The 19902-nt window shown below is 36.9% G+C and overlaps 1 protein-coding gene across 2 annotated transcripts; it reads left to right on the forward strand.

The window, feature by feature from the left end:
- Nucleotides 1-615: 615 nt before the first annotated feature.
- Nucleotides 616-17329, forward strand: LOC109112899 (EGF-containing fibulin-like extracellular matrix protein 1). Of its 2 annotated transcripts, none has more exons than XM_042712163.1 (9): nucleotides 616-748; nucleotides 1729-1821; nucleotides 5755-5800; nucleotides 6086-6361; nucleotides 10429-10548; nucleotides 11535-11654; nucleotides 13858-13981; nucleotides 14093-14285; nucleotides 16429-17329. In XM_042712163.1, the coding sequence occupies exons 2-9, from the start codon at nucleotides 1735-1737 to the stop codon at nucleotides 16588-16590; spliced, it is 1128 nt and encodes a 375-aa protein (XP_042568097.1). In that variant the 5' UTR covers nucleotides 616-748; nucleotides 1729-1734; the 3' UTR covers nucleotides 16591-17329. The 2 variants fall into 2 exon arrangements, with proteins under 2 accessions (XP_042568097.1, XP_042568098.1); XM_042712164.1 differs by lacking the exon at nucleotides 616-748 and adding an exon at nucleotides 758-818.
- The last annotated feature ends 2573 nt before the right edge of the window (nucleotides 17330-19902 follow it).

The raw sequence follows: 19902 nt of genomic DNA on the forward strand, positions 1-19902 counted from the left end.
TATATATATATATATATATTAATATAAAAAATCTTGTTTCTTAGAAAACAGACTGTTGAGAAAAAAAAATTTAATCACAATTAAATTGTCTTCAAAATTGATTTTTAGGATACATATTAATGATCATAGATCATAATATAATTCATGATTGGTAAAAAAAAAAAAAAAAAAAAAAAAGCCTCTCCCCTTCATAGACAGACTTTTTTTTTTTTTTTCGTTTTAGATTTTACGAAAAATATATAAGAAAATGTATGTTCTGTTAAGAAATAAAATAAATAAAAAATAGTTCTTTTATTTTATATATTAAATTCTTTATTGATTTTATGATAAATATAAATGATCATCGTATTTAAGATATTAACATAATTCTTAATACAAATGTATACTTTAAGAAAAAATAAAATTAAATCAACAGTTATTTTATAGACTAAATGATATATTTTTGATAGATATAAATGATCGTACTATTTAAGATCATAAATTAATTCTTAATTACTGGTAAGGCTTTCCTTCATAGACCCCCCTGTCTGTATCTGTGAATGTGTTGTAAGTCTAAATGTTAAGCAGTAGGTGGAGCCACATTCACTGCCTTTATATTCCAGCAAGAATGTTGCAGTGAAGAAAAAAAAAGAGCATAATTTGAAGAGGCTTGAGAGAAAACCTGCCTCTTATAAGAACATGATCGCAGGCACCTCATGTGTGAGAGACTCCAGTGCTCCTCAAGCTACAGCGGAATAAATCACACAGGGTAAGATCCTCCACTCACTTCACACACACTCAGAGCTTTGGGGAAGAGGGGGACGATCCTGTTTGATAAGGTAGATTGTTTATGCAGTTTTGGCACTGCATTATAAATTAAGCGCTCTGTTAATGATTTATAGGCCTGTATCATTTTGATTGAATGAGAAAATTACAGTATGGTAACTGTTTTCTGAATGTGCTACTCAGAATGAACTGCAGGTTTTAGTGTTTGATGTAGAACTGTACTTTGTTTTACATATACATAAAGAATGAATTATCTTGTTATATTACATAAATATTTCATACTTTTGAATGACAATAAACTTCTGCTTCTGCTTCTAGCATGATTACATGAATAGGAGGTTTTGTTGAACAGAAAACAACAGTTTCAACTGGAGGTTGCTGGAGGGCTTTGTCAGATAAATATGGTGTCTAAGTACTAGTTGGTACATGCCTTCAGTTGCACTGCTTTTGAAATAGCGGTAATAAGCTTGTACTGTAGATTTATATGTTTTATTTGAACTGTTTCTGGACACAGTCTGGGAGGTTCAGAACGAGCTTCCAGAACAGAGATGTTCATCCTCAGGGGGAGAAAAAACATTAAATTCAATATTACAAGACTGAGTTCGTCATGAACATTCCCCACAGTGTTGATATGATATCTGCTCGTCTCAAATATGTTGGATATGGTAATTTCCACAAGAACAATGTGATACTTTTAAAAATGTGCCATGGCTTAATTGCTTTTATTAACTGGGCGAACGTGCACAGTTTGGACACTGTTGTTTTGTGCTGCAATGTGTTGGCCTCTGCCAAGTGTCTGCAGAACTGAGCCAGGGTCAACAGCGGTTTTATTTAAACCAAACAATGTGATCTTTGCAAAGCGGATGAAATGTAATTGGGGTTTAGGTGGAAATGGTGCAAATGCATGTGAAGGCGCAGTGATGATTTGTGAAAGCGCGAGCGTCTGTTTTCTCTGGGCTGCAGGTCACAATGTTGGGGATCTGCTTGTGTTTGAGTATCGCCGTCCACTTCGCCGTGTCTCAGGAAGCCGAAGCTCAGGACCCTGTCATATACACGGCAAGTAGAGCACAACACATCAGAGCCGCTTATGGGTACTGTTTTAAGTTGTGTTAGGTTTGTGAATGTTTTTACTGATTTTCAATTATCTAATCTTTAGATAGATGGATGGATGGATAGATACAGTACATAGATAGACAGATAGTTATTTGATGGGTGGATGGATGGATGGATGGATGCATAGATAGATAGATAAATAGACAGACAGACAGACAGAACACAGACTGAGACAAATAGATAGACAGACAGAGTAGGATGGATGAATGGTTAGGTAAGTTGGTTAGTAGATATATAGATAGATAGAAAGATAGACAGACAGACAGACAGACAGACAGACAGATAGATAGATAGATAGATAGATAGATAGATAGATAGATAGATAGATAGATAGATAGATAGATAGAAAGACAGACAGACAGACAGACAGACATATAGAAAGCCAGATAGATAGATAGATAGATAGATAGATAGATAGATAGACAGACAGACAGACAGACAGACAGACAGACAGACAGACAGACAGACAGATAGATAGATAGATAGATAGATAGATAGATAGATAGATAGACAGAATGAGATATATAGATAGATATATAGTAGGTATATAGATAGATATATATATTGTTTTGAGGGCATATAATTTGTTTGATAGATAGATAGTTAGTTAGATGGTTAGACAGACAGACAGACAGACAGACAGACAGACAGAGAGATAGATAGATAGATAGATAGATAGATAGACAGATAGATAGATAGATAGATAGATAGATAGATAGATAGATAGATAGACAGACAGATAGATAGATAGATAGATAGATAGAAAGATAGACAGACAGACAGACATATAGAAAGCCAGATAGACAGCCAGATAGATAGATAGATAGACAGACAGACAGACAGACAGACAGACAGACAGACAGACAGACAGACAGACAGATAGATAGATAGATAGATAGATAGATAGATAGATAGATAGATAGACAGACAGACAGACAGACAGACAGACAGACAGATAGATAGATAGATAGATAGATAGATAGATAGATAGATAGATAGATAGTAGACAGACAGACAGATAGATATATCACTGTCATAAATACATATCCATAAGAAACCTCTACTTTAACAAATTCACCAACTTAATAAAGAACTTTACAGCCATTAGTGAAACAGAACAAATAAAAATACTATTAGGAGATGGACATACAGCAGCACTTATTGCGAGATACGTGTGGATGTGCCATAGACTGAGAGACAACAGGTGAATGTGTGTGTTGTGTGTGTGAGAGAGAGATACAGCAGGTAAATACGTGTGTGTGTGTGTGTGTGTGTGTGTGTGTGTGTGTGTGTGTGTGTGTGAGTGAGAGAGAGAGAGAGAGAGATGAATGTGTGTAGTGTGTCTGACCTCAGTGTGTTACCCTACTGTCCACCACAGTGAACCTTAGTATGTTTGTATGTTTATGTAAGTTAAAGACTGTGGTATCAAATGTTCACATGCTATAATATGTTAGTTTAATATTTCTAAGATGTTATAATATTCCATTCTATTACTGTGATGTTCATTTAATTATTATTGTTATTATATTATTATTTTTGTATACTAAGCTTTGGCAATATTGTATCATTTACAGTCATGCCAGTAAAGCAAATTTGAATTGAATCCGATAGTTAGATAGTGTCACGATATGCTGAGAGAGTCTTTATTAATCCAACACAGGGGTAGATCCAATATGGAACACAGGAGGAAGACACACATACTGACTAGTAACTGGTAACTGCTAGACCCGACCAAACTAAACTGAAAGGAAAAGGGTTATAAAGACAGGCTAACGAGGGAAATAAGGAGATAGCCGAGCCGGAGTCCAGGCCTTGGTGGCGGAGGTGAGGGAGACTCAGAGCACGGCGACACTGGAGGATGGCAGTCCCACGGATGTAGGATGGCAGCACCAAATGATGGTGGGCTGAGGGCGAGCAGAGGGGAGGAGGTGGAGGTGAGGAGGCAGGAGCAGGTGGGAGGGCAGGCATTTTCGAAGAGCGGCCAAAGGAGGGCACATTCTAGAAGCTGGCACTGGAGGACACATTCTAGGAGCAGGCACTGAAGGACAGATTCTAGGAGCAGGCACTGGAGGACAGATTCTAGGAGCAGGCACTGGAGGACAGATTCTAGGAGCAGGCACTGGAGGACAGATTCTAGGAGCAGGCACTGGAGGACAGATTCTAGGAGCAGGCACTGGAGGACAGAGTCTAGGAGCAGGCACTGGAGGACAGATTCTAGGAGCAGGCACTGGAGGACAGATTCTAGGAGCAGGCACTGGAGGACAGATTCTAGGAGCAGGCACTGGAGGACAGAGTCTAGGAGCAGGCACTGGAGGACAGATTCTAGGAGCAGGCACTGGAGGACAGAGTCTAGGAGCAGGCACTGGAGGACAGATTCTAGGAGCAGGCACTGGAGGACAGATTCTAGGAGCACGCACTGCAGCGAGCTCTGGGGCTGGAGCCAACACTGGAGCGAGCTCTGGGGCTTAACTGGGGACCAGGAGCCCATCCTGGGCTTAACTTGGGAACAGGAGCCCATCCTGGGCTTAACTCGGTAACAGAAGCCCATCCTGGGCTTAACTCGGGAACAGGCACTGGAGAATTGGAAGCCCCCTCAGGGCTGGATGAGGAAATCAAGGACGAAAGAGGGCTGGACGGGACCAGCGGAGACACTGGATAGAGGAGAGGGGGCAGTTCATCCTCCAGTTCGGATTCCCAGTCTATAAGATACTCCTCATTTTGGCACTTTTGGCACTTCATAGTCCGCTCACCCTCAGCCGCGATGCAGCCACTCCGCCACCACAGCGTCCGCGGCTGTCTCCTTTGCGGTGGGCACTGTAGCCAGCTCTCGCACCTGGTCTGACGGGTTGGGCTCTGGCTCTCCATCATCGGTGGGCTCGGGCATGCGCTCCGCACATCGGGGAGATGGTGGGCTGGGCTCTGGGTCCAGAGTGGACCTGGCGAGATCCTCCATCGGGCAGACGGTGAGATGTAACCCGTTTCTCGCCAGAGTCCACTCCACGAATGCGGCGAATTCCTCCCGGGGACCATCTTCGGACGACAACACTCTGCACTCGGAGTTCAGGCTGGCATTATAGAATGCACAGAGCGGGTCGTCCGGGTAGCTGGTGATGTTAGTTAGCAGTAGGAACGGTCTTGTATGGTCCTCGAGAGAAAGTCCTGCAGGCTCCAGCAGGAGGAGGAGGAATTTGGGGCGTAGGAGGGGATCCATGAACACAACACTATGGAAAAAAAAAGGACTGAGGAAAACCAGAAAACAAACGGAGGGTAGACACGCAATTTAAACTTTTCGTGGTTGGGTTTTCTGTCACGCTACGCTGCTGGAAGGAACATGGAGTCGAGAATAATCGAGAGAGTCTTTATTAATACAATACAGGGGTAAATCCAATATGGAACACAGGAGGAAGACACACATACTGACTAGTAACTGGTAACTGGTAGGCCCGACCAAACTAAACTGAAAGGACATGGGTTATAAAGACAGGCTAATGAGGGAACTAAGGAGACACACCTGGGAACTAATCAACAATCCACGGGAGACAGAAACTGGGTCACAGGGAAAAAACACAAACAGATAAGTCCAGGGGTGTGATAGATAGATAGATAGATAGATAGATAGATAGATAGATAGATAGATAGATATAGATGCATATACAGATAGATAGATAGATGCATATACAGATAGATAGACAGACAGACAGACAGACAGACAGATAGATAGATAGATAGATAGATAGATAGATAGATAGATAGATAGATAGATAGATAATGAATGCATAGATGAATAGATAGACCGACAGATTTGTATGTTTCATTTTTTTGACCCAATATTTATTTTTTCTTACCTTTGATTCTTTTTTCTTTTTTTTTTTGCAGTGCACTGAAGGTTATGAATTTGACTATGAAAAACAAAGCTGTAAAGGTAACAGCTCAACTCCTCTCATATTGCTGTCTTGATAGCATTAGCGCTACACCAGGATAACAGCCAGGCTGATTTATTGGCCAGTGTTTGGCCCCTTTGAGATAAACAAAGTATTAGCACATTTATACAGTATATACATATACAGTACCTGCACTGAATCAGAATATCAGCATCAGCCATTGAAAAACCACCATGAATTATCATACTGCATAGACAGATATTCATGTACAAATTCATGTACTTTTTGAAGATAACTACTTTTGTTTCTTTTTATATTCCTCACAGATATAGATGAGTGCAAGACAGTGCAGGAAGCCTGCAAAGGGGGCATGAAATGCGTAAACCATTTTGGTGGCTACCTCTGCCTTCCCCACAATGCTCGGATAATCATCAGTAACGGCGAGGATGAGCCCACTACCGCCCCACCTGTGGAAAGGATAGATGTGCAGCCCGGCATACCCCCCATCTCCAGGGAAGATTACTCAAGGGTCATTCATAGCTCAACACATACACTCCAGTGTGGTGTGGGTTTCATGTCAGACTCTCAGAACTACTGCAGAGGTGAGCATTACTTGTCCCATTCTCTACTTGGTTATTTGCAGTGATTGTTGCAATTATGGAGTTGAAAGATCTCATGATCTCCGGATTCCAAGTTTATATCTCGAAATTCAAAATTCAGAATTTTTTTTTTCTTGCAATTGCAAGATATATAATCAGAAATGTATGATATAAAATCAGAATTGCATGATTTCCAAGGAATTCTGAGAAGAAAAGTTGGAATTGTGAGATATAAAATTGCAATTGCAAGACAAATGAAAAGACGAAGATATATAAAAAAAAATCGCAATTGTAATTTATTTATTTTTTATTCCGTGGCAGAAAAAAATAAATAAATAAACTGTCGGAACTGCCAAAATAAAATTTAGTATATTTATTTAGTATAAATATAACAATACGAATTCTGAATTTTTTTCTCACAATTCTGACTTTTTTCACAATTCTAAGAAAAAAGTCAGAATTTTGAGATATAAACACGCAATCAAAAAAAATAAAGTCAAAATTGTGAGAAAAAAAGTCAGAATCGCAAGATATCAACTTAAAATTGTGAGATGTAGTTGTGAGATAAAAGGTTGTTATTACTTTTTTAGAAAAATTTTAGTGCCACCTTGTGTTCTGTTCTCACAAAATTTGGTACATAGCTTTACCCTTCACATATATACACGAAATTTCACAATGATCGAATTAGATTTTCACTTAAATTTGATCACCTGTCAGGTTGTTTTATAAAAATAAAAAAACTGTATACTTACGTACTATATAGAATGCCAAAATTGTAGTATGCCAAAATCCTTAGTATTCATGGAACAGTATGTCTGAATTTACTTAGATGGTTCACTATTTCTACCAAGATTTTAGAGTGCACGTCCGATGGCACTCTTCTATCCCATAAGGCCATGGGTGGAGAATTGTGAATGGCAAGGAAGTGACACAGCTGTCGCCGTACTTGCCAACAAGGTGGGTGCAGACAGAAAAATTAGTCTGCACATGCTGATTCTGAAAATTGCCTTGCATGCACCATTTGCAAGAATGAGGGGAATGTATATAAGTGAAGTTTAGTTTGTGTGTAGATGTCTAGATGATGCACCCAAAATTTTGTGGCCAACCGTTCCAAAGTTTGTAGTGAAAATGTAAATTAGCTTATTAGCCTACAGCTTTTGGGCTTTCAGCACCTGAAATTTTAGCGATACAAATGTTGTTGGCAAATATTAATTTTGTCAACATACACAGCTAATTCTGAGAGGCCATAAAATACTTGACAGAAGATAATCTCTATTGCAGAATGTGTAGTTACAACACCTATCCAAACCATGCTAACAAGCCCAACACTGACCCCTTGGGAAGTTATTATATCACTCTTTGGGAAGTCACTGTGTCTGTTCACAGGACCCAGGCCAGAAATCTGCTTTCTCTGGGTCTGTCTTCTTCTATCTGGTGGATAAAACTATTTTTGTGTGTGTGTGCTAATGGTTTTTTTCTTTCCCAACTTGATAGAGGCCTCAGTCATGTTACAGCACGCAGAATCCCTGTGCTAGAAGCAAACCATTTAGATTGCATAAACTATTCACAATGAGACTGAAAGACACGAATTGCAAATACATGCCAACTAACATGTCATCCAACAAGAATAATACATTTGTTCCCCAATCTTAATTTATTTTATTATATACTATTTGCATTGATTCAGTTTGCTGTAATACTTGATTACTGGTTCCACTCCTGCTGAAAGGCCCAGTCTATTTTAATGAGAGTCAAATTTGGTTTTTACTCTTTAGCATTGTTTTGGTTGTGGTCTTGCTGGTGGATCATACTGTTTAGGAGTAAAATTGCAGCAGCTGCAGCTTTTATACCAGTTTCAAGAAAAAATTGAATTTAATTGTCCTGTGGTATAACCATCAAAATTCATTATTTTCACACAAGTTTTTAAATACATTTTTCAAAGTAAAAAGTATTTTTTACAAATATCATGAATTACTAATTCTTAAATTTCTTTGTGTTTTTATGGAGTTGCACCACATGACATTTTACAATTTTAACTAACCTTGCCTTATCAGATTCTCAGCTATTTTAAAATACTTACTGATACTTGTTGTAAGAGCACTAATTCTTTGTTATTTCTTATTGGTTATTCAAGGTCACATGGGTACTGGTGATCACTTCCGTTTTCTTTATTATTTCCTTTGTCGGATTGTTTGTTAGGTTGGAAGGGGCGAGGAGCGGGAACCAACTTTCTGTAGACCGCATTGCATTGGTCTAATCATGTTTTCATGTGCTTTAATAAAATTCGAAAGCAAGTTAAGATCATCAGTCTTCCTTTGATGAGATAATGACCGAGTGCGAACGAGTCACAAGCCCACTACCTAGCCTCTATGTGGTGGCTGGATGCCGCTTATACTTGTCCTCTCTTATATAATTTCTGTTTTTTTTTTTCTGCATGTGCTCAAAAGTTTTCAAAATTGGAGCACAGTTGTTCATTTTTTTTGTAAGAAATAAACAAAAGGAAAACTAAATTTAATGCAACTAACAGTAATATCATGAATTTTGTCACAGTTTTGTGAAGTTGCACACACACACACAATGAAAGTCAATTTATCTGAAATGTTAAAAAACTTATTGACCTATTGACCTTGTCCTTTCTTTGATAGAATATGCATGTTGGTCGCGCCACATGACTTTTCTGGCAGACCACTTTTTTCTCTCAAATATATATATATATATATATATATATATATATATATATATATATATATATATATATATATATATATATATATATATATAAAATTTAATTAATTAATTAATTAATTCCATTATATATATTATTCCATAAATATATAATATTATTGTTATTATTAAATAAAAAGATCTTTCGAAGACTGATGTGACTAACCTTGTGCTAACCCAGTGATTAGTTTTTTTTTCTTTTTTGTTTTAGACAGACTTTGTATCTTGACAGACTTTGTCTCCAGACTAGTGTGTAGCACCAACCACTGTATTAAAACTGGCGATTTCAGCCATTGCTGCGTGCAATATTCTTGCATTCAGTAAATGTATCGTTGGTCGGTTCACACACATTCTTTCGGAGACCAGTCGTGGGTCAAATGGCCCTTCATCGACTATGCTTTTTGTTGTCAAACAGCTACCAGAGTTTATGTGGTTTTGTTTGAGGAAGTATGGGTCAGGACATGCATCTCTCAGCTCATTAAAATGAGTCAACAATTAGCTCGGGCCTCTTCCCGCAAAAGAGAGTCAGCCTTCCTGCAATGTTACATATTTTTCAGCCAGTCTCTTTCAGAAGCGCCTTGGCAGTGATTCCTCTGGAATCTAACATCAGTTTGCTGGAATCAAATCACGGTCATGTGGTTGATCACAGACTCCAGGTGTGTCTCTTTCAAAGAGGTGGGCAAGAAAACAACAGGTCTTTCGTCTGAACTCTCGCCCGCGAGATCTCACCTTATTTTTCCAGCCAGTTTGGCTATCAGCAGCGCTGAACCCCCTGAAAGGGCCCAAACACTGGTCAGCAAAGCTTTGGAAACACTCAGCGAGAGGCCTCCTGGGGGTCTTTGGCTCTGTGCGTTGACATTATTCTCCCATTAATGCCTCAAATAGGTCACTTAGGAGCCTAGGAAGAATCCGCCTTGTTTGGATGAGGAGGTTTTGCACTCACACGTGTTGCACATCCAACAGTCTGCATATGAAACGCAGAAAACTGGCCTATTCTTAGGCCTTTGTATATTGTTACTTGACCAAACCTGGCAGATAAGCGCAGACCACCCACGATGGCCCTCACAGCCTGAAAGGACACTTTCTGCACTCCAGAATCAAGCTGGAAATCTCGCCAGACATACCAAAGAATGATTAGGAGTGCAGAAAAGATGTGTATTTTGGATTATGCTGCCTGTTGTTTTAAATAAGTGCCGTTATTAGTGTTATATTTGAGGGACTGAATGAAATGGGCAATTGGCAATGGCCAGTTATTTTGTTTATTACTCATGCACTCTCATTTTTAATTTCATCATCTATCATTAATGTTCAGTTGTTGTTGTTTTTTTTTTTTGTTTTTTTTACAGATGTGAATGAATGTCTAACCGCAAACCCCTGCCAACATAAGTGCTACAATCTGATTGGCTCTTATCTCTGCCAATGTGAAGTCGGATATGAACTGGCTTCAGACTCCGTCTCCTGCCAAGGTATTTTATTTATTTTACACTTTTTTAGAGTACATGATAGAGTTCATTTGAATATTCCTAACACCATCAACAATGATTTCAATGTGTATGCAAACAAATGTGTAAAGTATTGACAGTATGTCAATTTAGTTAGGGTGAATTTCACAGTCTCATCATGAGGGAGTATTGCTAACATCTTTAAAAAGTTATTCTCACTACCCTTTTGTAGCCAGTCAGATCAATATAATCATAGTCAAACAGTATTTCAATGCTGATAACATTGTATAATGTTTGTGTGGGTATTATATTGATTATAAGAATATCTTAATGGGCCTTGGACAAATGAGCATTATTATATAATTCATAAAGAAAATATAGGCATTATGATATGAAATAGATTCTATTAAGGTTTGTTTTAATTACTAGTAACTTTAAAGTGGCAGGCTTTGTTAGCTCAGGAGGCTAATCTATTAGCATGCTATCCTTAAGCTAACTGAAACAAAGAGAAATGCTACATTTGATGTAGGTTTGGTTATATAATGTGTGAAATAGCCATTTAAAAAACTTTGAGGTTCTTTGATGGTTTATTTAAATGGTCTTTGACAAACTACACTAAAAGTATTTGCACACTTAAGCCACTCTTAAAATGTCTCAGTGTCTTCGCATCTTATGATAAAAAATATTAAACTAAGTGGTATTTGTTTTTTTTTTGGTAGGTATTTGTTTTAAGTTTTTTAACCATAAAAAAAAAAAAAAAAACCTTTAAGGTTTGTAAAGACTTGTTTACACTAAGAACTATAACTATATAAGCATCCACACCAGTGGACATAATGTTGTTTATTATAAGCGCACACTGCAGTTTTGACGTCTGCCGCTTTAAATGCTTGAGCTGTTTAAAGCTGTGTGGATTCTTATTGGCTGTTAGTGTTTTTATTGTTCATTAGCTGGAAAAAATTTTCAGAAAGTTTCATTCTCCAGAGAGTTTCATTCTCATTTGTGTTTTCCAGATATCAATGAGTGTGAATTCTCAAACTACATCTGCCAGTTCCAGTGTGTGAACCAGCCCGGCGGATACCAGTGTGTGTGTCCTGACGGATACCAGCTCCAAGGGACGCGGATGTGCCAAGGTACATTCCCATTTCTTCCAGTCTCCTAAAGTCAAGTCAAGTCACCTTTATTTATTTAGCTCTTTATAAATACAGATTATGTCAAAGCAGATTTACAGTGTCAAACAGGAAAATAGTTTGTCAATAATGCAAGAGGACAATAACAAAGAGTAATTTTTCAGTTAAAGTCAGTTCATTGATGATTGAGTGATGTCATCATCTAGTTCAGCTCTCTTCCAATAGTATCTGTGAAATCAAGCCAACAATATTGCCAGAAATTAAGCTTCCCCAACTAAGCAAGCCAAAGGCAACAGTGGCAAGTAACCAAAAGTCCATCGGTGACAGAAATGGAGAAGAAACCTTGGGAGAAACCAGGCTCAGTCAGGGGGGCCAGTTCTCCTCTGGCCTGACGAAACCAGCATGGCGTGGTTTAATTCCAGGCTGCAGCACAGGTCAGATTGAGCAGAGAACTTGTCTGGTTCCTGTGGTCTTGTGATGATGGTGGTTGAGGTGATGAGGTCTTAACTGGGGATCTGTCTCTAGGGCTCATCTAGTTGTCCTGGTCTCCGCTGACATTCAGGGCTGTAGAGGTCCTTTCTAGGTGTTGATCCACCATTTATGGTCTGAATACAGACTGGATCCATATGGCTACAGTGAACTTGGAATAAGAATGAAAGAGACTAATATTAGCGTAGATGCTTCTTACGATGTAGCAAGTACATCGGATGTTATGGGAAGTGTTCCCGGTTCCGGTTTACCTAATTAATGTGAATGCCAAGTTAAATAGATAGGTCTTTAATCTAGATTTAAACTGATAGAGTGTCTGCCTCCCGAACAATGATAGGATGATTGTTTCAGAGATTGGGTGCTAAAAAGGAAAAGGATCTGTTGCCCGCAGTTGGTTTTGATATTCTAGGCCAGCGTTTTGAGATTGCAGTGGATGTGAAGGACTATAATACGATATGAGGAGGAGCTAAACCATTCAGGGCTTTATAAGTAATTAGCAAGATTATAAAATTGTTTGTCGTTTCCTTGTAAACATCATTGGCCATTAGTGAACATAAACAGTCAAGGAAGACGGCACACATGTATCACTATCAGTGTACTGGATCTGTGCACAGATAGTGTGTGTGCTGTTTATGTCTCATGGTGCGTTTAAGTCATGTCGCATAGATTGTATTTACGAGTTGAATGCACATGAATGCCACTAACTTGTTATTACACGTGGCAAACTTGAACTTTTCGGATGCAATGGATGCAGTCAAAGACTATAGATATGCAGCATCTGTATTGAGGGTAAATCTGTTGAACTGAATAAAATTATTATTTTTTTGTCATGTATAATAAAACTATGTAAGTTACATATACAAAATTTCTGTATAATTACCATAAGTTATATATAATGATTCAGTTTACATCACCTTCATAAATTGCATTAAAAAAAGCAAAAACACAATAATGCACTTTCTTTATTCCTCATTTTTGAGTAAAAAAAAAAGAAAAACAAAACGGTTGAATTTTGTAGAAAAGTTAAATCGTCAGCTTGTTCCAACCAAAGTGACATGCTCATAGCTCATAGAGCTACAGTACAATAAACTTTATAACCTGTAAATTGACTAATGACAGACAAAACACATATTGCCATCATTCGCTGGTCAAAAACCTCACAAGTGTCTGATCACATATAAAGCCAATTTACCAATTCTGATGATGCTATTTAACTATAAAAAAAGGTTTTGTTTTTACATTTCCTGAAAGTGGTAGTGTTTCCACCCGACAGCGAAGGTATGCAAATTTGTTGTTTTATCCTAACCAACAACATAAAGCTACCTACCTAAACCTGACTTAAGCTCAAGTTTCACATTAAATGTAATATTTTTAATTTAATATCCAATTTACAAACAGAGTACAGCAATATGTATCGTGGGTGGTGTATCGCATTTTTTCGGTTCACTTTGAATATTGTTACACCCCTAATTTTTAAGATGGAAAAATCTGGTTTTACAAATTTCAGAAACATGGTTTTCAAAGAACACCTAGGTTCCTAACTGATGATGAAGAATTGACAGCACAGCCATCAAGTGTTAGACAGTGTTCTAGGTTATTACTGTACAAGCAGAGATTTTTGGTCCAGTAATTAACACCTGTTTTTTTCAGAATTTAGTTAGTTTTGCAAAAAGTGGCCTCTGATGTTACTCATTGACCTTTTCCACTCTGTTAATAGATATAAACGAGTGTGAAACAGCACACAACTGCAGAGAAGATGAAATGTGTTGGAATTACTATGGAGGATTCCGTTGCTATCCCAGAAACCCCTGCCGTGAGCCATACGTCAAAACAGGCGAAGGGTGCGTCTAATCTCCAGATAAAATCATGCTCTGTGTTGTGATAAAAAATAAAATGTGTTGTTATTTAATCCAGAAATCTGTTTTACACACTGTTTAACTCTCTATCAACAGACGCTGTAGGTGCCAGTCACCAAGTGTTTGCAGAGGACTGCCGCCTGTCATTGTCTACAAGTACATGAGCATCTTTTCTGAACGCTCAGTGCCTGCGGATATCTTCCAGATTCAAGCTACCAGTGTTTACCCCAACATGGTAAACACATTCACCATCAAATCCGGCAATGAGGGAGGAGAATTCTACCTGAGGGTAAGATTAGGCAAATCTATATTGGGGGTCATTCTGGGGAAAAACTACTTTACTATCATATTTGTCCACCTCAGACCTAAATTACAATGACATTACTGTATGACACACAGATTACTGGTTAACAGATATGTTTTTTTTAGTGGATGATTTTTAAACAATTACCCCTAATACTAGATCTGTGATTACAGCCTTACTAGGTAATTAATTACTGTAATTTAATTATTTTTCCCTTGAAAAGTAAAGTAAGGGATTACTCTTAGTATTTCTGTAATTTAATTAGTTAATTCGAATGTAATTGCATTAATACTATACTACAATAGTGGATTAAACATCAATATTTAACATCTAATGTTTTATTGTAACCTTCTTTCTTTGGTCAGTTCAAGAATAATTTGCAATTTTATAGTATTAATGTGAAAGAATTAAAAGTTCAGTTTCATGTCTATCCTTGTATTGTTCAGCTGGTCAAGGTTGATGTGGGATTTATAAAGTAATAATAACTAATGCAATACTTTTCAGAAAGAGTAATTAGTACAGTAATATAATTACACTGTTGTAATTAATTACCATTACACTGTAATTATTAGCTAGTAATGAATTACCTTTTAGAGTAACTTACCCAACACTGAATTGTTACTAATCATAAACCTAACCCTTTAAACTCTTAAGTTGTTTCAATATTGTTAACAGTTTGGATGGATAACTTCGTAAACACAGTAGCTTGCTTAAATTCTAGACATATTACTTAATATTACTAAAGCCTTAAATAAATATCTACCTAAATGTGTGCCAACCCTGTCATGAAGAGTTTTGTGGTTAAATGTTATAGGGTTGAAAATCAATGCAAAAAAAAGTATAACAACAACTTTGGCTTATTTAGTGTCAAAGTTCATGTGCTTTTTGCCAAGAAAATATAAGTATTACTGTATGTAAAGGACTATTCACTATTATTTTCCTATAATAAACCAACTATTGAGCTTGAAAAAATAACTGTTAATATAATGAAAAATATATATATTTTTATGAGAGATGCTTGGTTTGAATCAAAATTTGGCATTTATCTACCAAAACAGGTTTTATGTCCACCCTACATTTAAAATGTTTTAGGGTTCAGTGTTACAGTATTGAAGATGCAAAAATGTCAAATAAAGACCTTACCTAGCAAATATCATTGCATAACATATATTACTTTTTGCCATAGACAGTTTTCCTGTAATAAAATAAAAACTATGCAGAGTAAAAATATAACTACAGTATAAATGTTATGAAAAATTGAAAGAAAAGACTGTTAAAGATAGCCTTTGAATGCACCCATCACATTTCTCTTCCAAAACGTTGAATCTTATTGGGTTGTATATTAGTGCACAAAACCTGATTATTTACTATCAGTATTGTTGGGCTTTTTAGTCTAACTTTTTTGAACAAATGAGCTTTACAATATAACTGTATACAACTTTGGGTCAAATATGGACTAAAATTTTAACCCAAAAGTTGAGTTAGTCCATATTTGACACAAAGTTGGGTTGAAACAACCCAGCATTTTTTAGATTGTTCCAAAACAGGTTTAGTGCCAACCCTGTTACATCTAAAATATCTATGGTTGAAGATCAGTGGAAAAATGTCTTCTCCTTAGCTGGCACAGCACAGCACCAGATTATTTACAGTCTGTTTTCCTTTGCTTTCTGCCAAGAAAAAACATTTTTCTGTAAGAGTGCTCACTATTATTTTCCCACAACAGACTTGAACAATTGAGCATGACAGTATAACTGTAAACAATAAAAGCCAATAGACTGTAAGAGATACAGACTTGAACAATTGAGCATGACAGTATAACTGTAAACAATAAAAGCCAATAGACAAAACTACTGCAGGTAAAAATATACACAACATACTTGAACAATTGAGCATGACAGTATAACTGTAAACAATAAAAGCCAATAGACTGTAAGAGATTATTTACAGTCATCATTGCTCACAATTATATTTTTTTCCCATAACAGAGTTGAAATATGTACATGTAAACATAATGAATTACACATAAAGACATCAACTCTGTTGCATTCAAAAATGGATTACTGTGATTTTTAACACTGACTTGTGGTGAAGTCTCTCTCCACTGATTGGCTTTTTCTTTGTCTTTCAGCGCTCCAGTAATGTAAGCGCCATGTTGGTGATGACCAAACCTTTGACTGGACCTAGAGAACATGTTCTGGACCTGGAGATGGTCACCCAGAGTAATGTCTTGAGCTACCGTTCCAGCTCACTGCTGAGACTCACCATTATTGTGGGTCCATACCCTTTCTAAATCATCTAGATTGACTGAATCAGCACCTTGGTTTTATGTTTGTACTGCAGCTTACCATGTTTAAAATGTTCAACACAGCATGGCTACCTGATTGTGGTCTAGATCAGTGTTTCTTAACTGGATGGTTGAGACCCAAAAATGTATCAGAAACCAATTCTAAATCAACTAATAGATATAAATGTTTGATTTTAAGGTTTTATATGTGTTCACATTTGTATGATGTATCTTTTGTATAATAAATTTTAATACTGTGTTGGGTCGCCAATTAATGTCCATTGTAAAATGTAGGTCTTGATACAAAACTGGCTGAGAACCACTGGTCTAGATAGTTGTATATTCACTGGGTTTCCAACAGGAATTGGTTTATTAATCATAAAATGTAGGTTGTCTGGTTTACTGAAGTTTTCAAGTAAATTCTACTTTGGAAAATGAAAGACAAGGTCAGAGAGGGTGACATGAAGACCAAGAAATATCTGAAAAACAACACAGCTGGATACCAGAAGGAAACAGTTGCTCAAGTTTCATTTTGAAAAGCACTTATAGGTTATTCTTTGTCTTGGTAGAAAGAGGTTTGCAAGATTCTGCTGCATGTCAGTCTTTTAAATGGATAGTTCATCTAAAAAGTGGGTCTAACATTATTTACTTATGTTGTTGTAAAGTCATATGACTTTCTTTCTGTAAAACACATAAGATGAAGTTTAACAGAATGTCCAGTTGCTTGTTTCCATACAATAAACATCAGTGGAGAGAAAAAAATGACAAAACTCCATAAAAATAAGTCCATATGACTCTAAAGGTATTTTGTGAATATTCTCCCCACACCAAAAAGTTATTCACTGAAAATATTCCCTTCCATCTCGATGCTGTAATCTTTCACACGTCTTCAAATTGGTGTCGCAGTTGGTTAAGACTAATTCAATGACCACCAACCATAAATTTTGGTCTGTTAGTGACCGATTATGAAGAACACACTTTTGCATTGAAAATGTGGGAAGTTGAATGGGAAAAATTCAAGGTCTCATGGCTTGTTTTTAAAAATTTAATGACTTTTCATGTTTTTTCAACACAGTACACAAAAGTGTAATGGTCAAAGACGTCTGTTTAATGCATGTTTACAATATTAAAAAAAAAAACAATGGAAAATCAGCACACTGGAATGCCAAAACACATTCTGTATGAACATGGTGTGGCATTAAAAAAATTACAAATATAGCGCACAAGTCATATGGATTTATTTTATCATGCTTTTTTTGGCTATTGTTGTTCTCATTCCTTCTCACTGTATGGAAGAGAGCAGCGTGAACATTCTGCTAAACATCTCCTTTTTGTTCCTTAAGAAGAAAGTGATCCATGTGAGTTTGGAACAACATGAGGATGAGTTAATGATGACATTTAAGATTTTTGATCAAAAAGTTTTAAGAGTTTTAATTTTTGAACAAACACACCTTTTAATCTGTCAATAAATCAAAGCTTTACATTCCTCATACATGGATTGTGTAGAAATAGAATGTAATTATCATAAAGTGCTTATAGATTCTTTACTAAATTTGACTTCTTAGCAGGGGAAAAGTGTTTTATAGGCAGTACATGTGGATAAAGCAAACAGAACTGCATAGAGTTAGGTGGAACAGTTTGTGTCGTAATCTAATGGCATCCTTAGCTAATGGAAATCTCTGAATGCATCCTCCGCCTTGCAAATACTGCAGAAATGACCTCCTATCCTATGAGAATAAGGCAATAATGTTTTGGAAACAGAAGTGATGTTTTCAGGAAATTGCTGGCAAGGGCTTTGGGTCGCATAAGCAATGGAACTCTTGCCTAACATGTCTGTATGGTTGCCAGAGCAGCGTTTGATCTTCTGCAGTGTTTCGTGTCGATGGTCTGTGACAAACACTGTTACTTAATCCATTGAGTCACACCCGGCGCCCCCAGAGATGTGGTCGTGGGTGAGGCCGGAATGGTTCGCGCACCACCACGTTGTATGAAATTATTTTGGCAAGCAATCTCCACGTTGGCTGCTTTGAGATCTGACTTAGTATTTTAATGTAATGCTTGCAAATCAATCTGTATGTTGTCATTATCTGTTTTCTTACGATCAAACACTTTGATTCACTGAATTTGTAAATGCGTTCTGTTTTTCTCTTACTGAGTTCATTTTTGCTTATATCCAAACTGATGTGGACCGGTTGTTTCGGCTCAGAAAGGACAACACATCTTTGTATTTGTTTAACAAACTAAAATTAATTGCATTTGCACCTTTCGTTCAGAAATTTTCAGTCTGCTCTTAAGTTGCACTTTTTTTTTTACTCATTCATAGCCTTTGTGCCATTTATTCTGCTGTAAAGTTTTTGGAAATAAAAATGAATACAGTAACAATTGTGTCATTTTAATTTGCTCAAAACAAATGTAGCACCAGAAAGGAAGCATGTTTGAAAAGCAAATCTTTTGCTTGTATTGCATAACATGCATGGGTCAGTTTGGTATATTCCTGGAACAGTTTATGGGGACCACCAAGATTCATCTGCAGTTATTACCTCCCGCGGTTGCAGATGGGAATATGTAACTATGTGATGTTGTCATGACAATAGTTGAGCAGTTCCTGTAAGAATATTTACACACCAATAACCTAGTCATTTACAGAAAGCATGCAAGTCATACATGAACCATATGTTTTTGCTTAGATTTTGATGCAAGACTACTCATGCTATTGCTTTCTTTATAAATAAAAGAAAAAATAGACTATAAACTAAACGTGGGTGTAAAAAAAAAGTGGAAAATTATGTGAATATGTTATAAGATCTGATGGTTTTATCTGAGTAAAACATGAGATTGGCTGGGTTACAACCTAAAATCTTTAGGAAACTGCCTTGATATTTGATCACCCAAATACACACTACTTTACTAATATACTCATAAAACGTTTGTATTCTCTGGGCCCAGTGCAAAACCTTCAAAACATTGATTGTAAGGGTATAACTACAAAAGATGTTCTTCGTTTAAAGTGTTTGTTGGCCGTCTATAGAAGCAATAGCACTAATGTTATTGTCAGAGTACACAGTTGACTGTACAAGGCTGAAAATTGAAAACTGATTAAATGTGGATGTATTTTTGTATTTCTAAGTTTACAAGACGGCCAAAAGATTAAGTTTAGTGTAACTTTCAACCGATAATTAACGTAAGAGCCTCATCTGCTGGTTACGCGGGAGTACCGCATCCTTCCCACAGCTCCCACAGAGCTGAAATTCACCTCAGTTTGTATTCAAATTAAACTCAGCAGTCAGTCTAACAACGCGATTTTGGTTTTAAAAGTTG

This window comes from Cyprinus carpio, chromosome A22 (genome assembly GCF_018340385.1).
Source record: "Cyprinus carpio isolate SPL01 chromosome A22, ASM1834038v1, whole genome shotgun sequence".
Taxonomy (NCBI): Eukaryota; Metazoa; Chordata; class Actinopteri; order Cypriniformes; family Cyprinidae; genus Cyprinus; species Cyprinus carpio.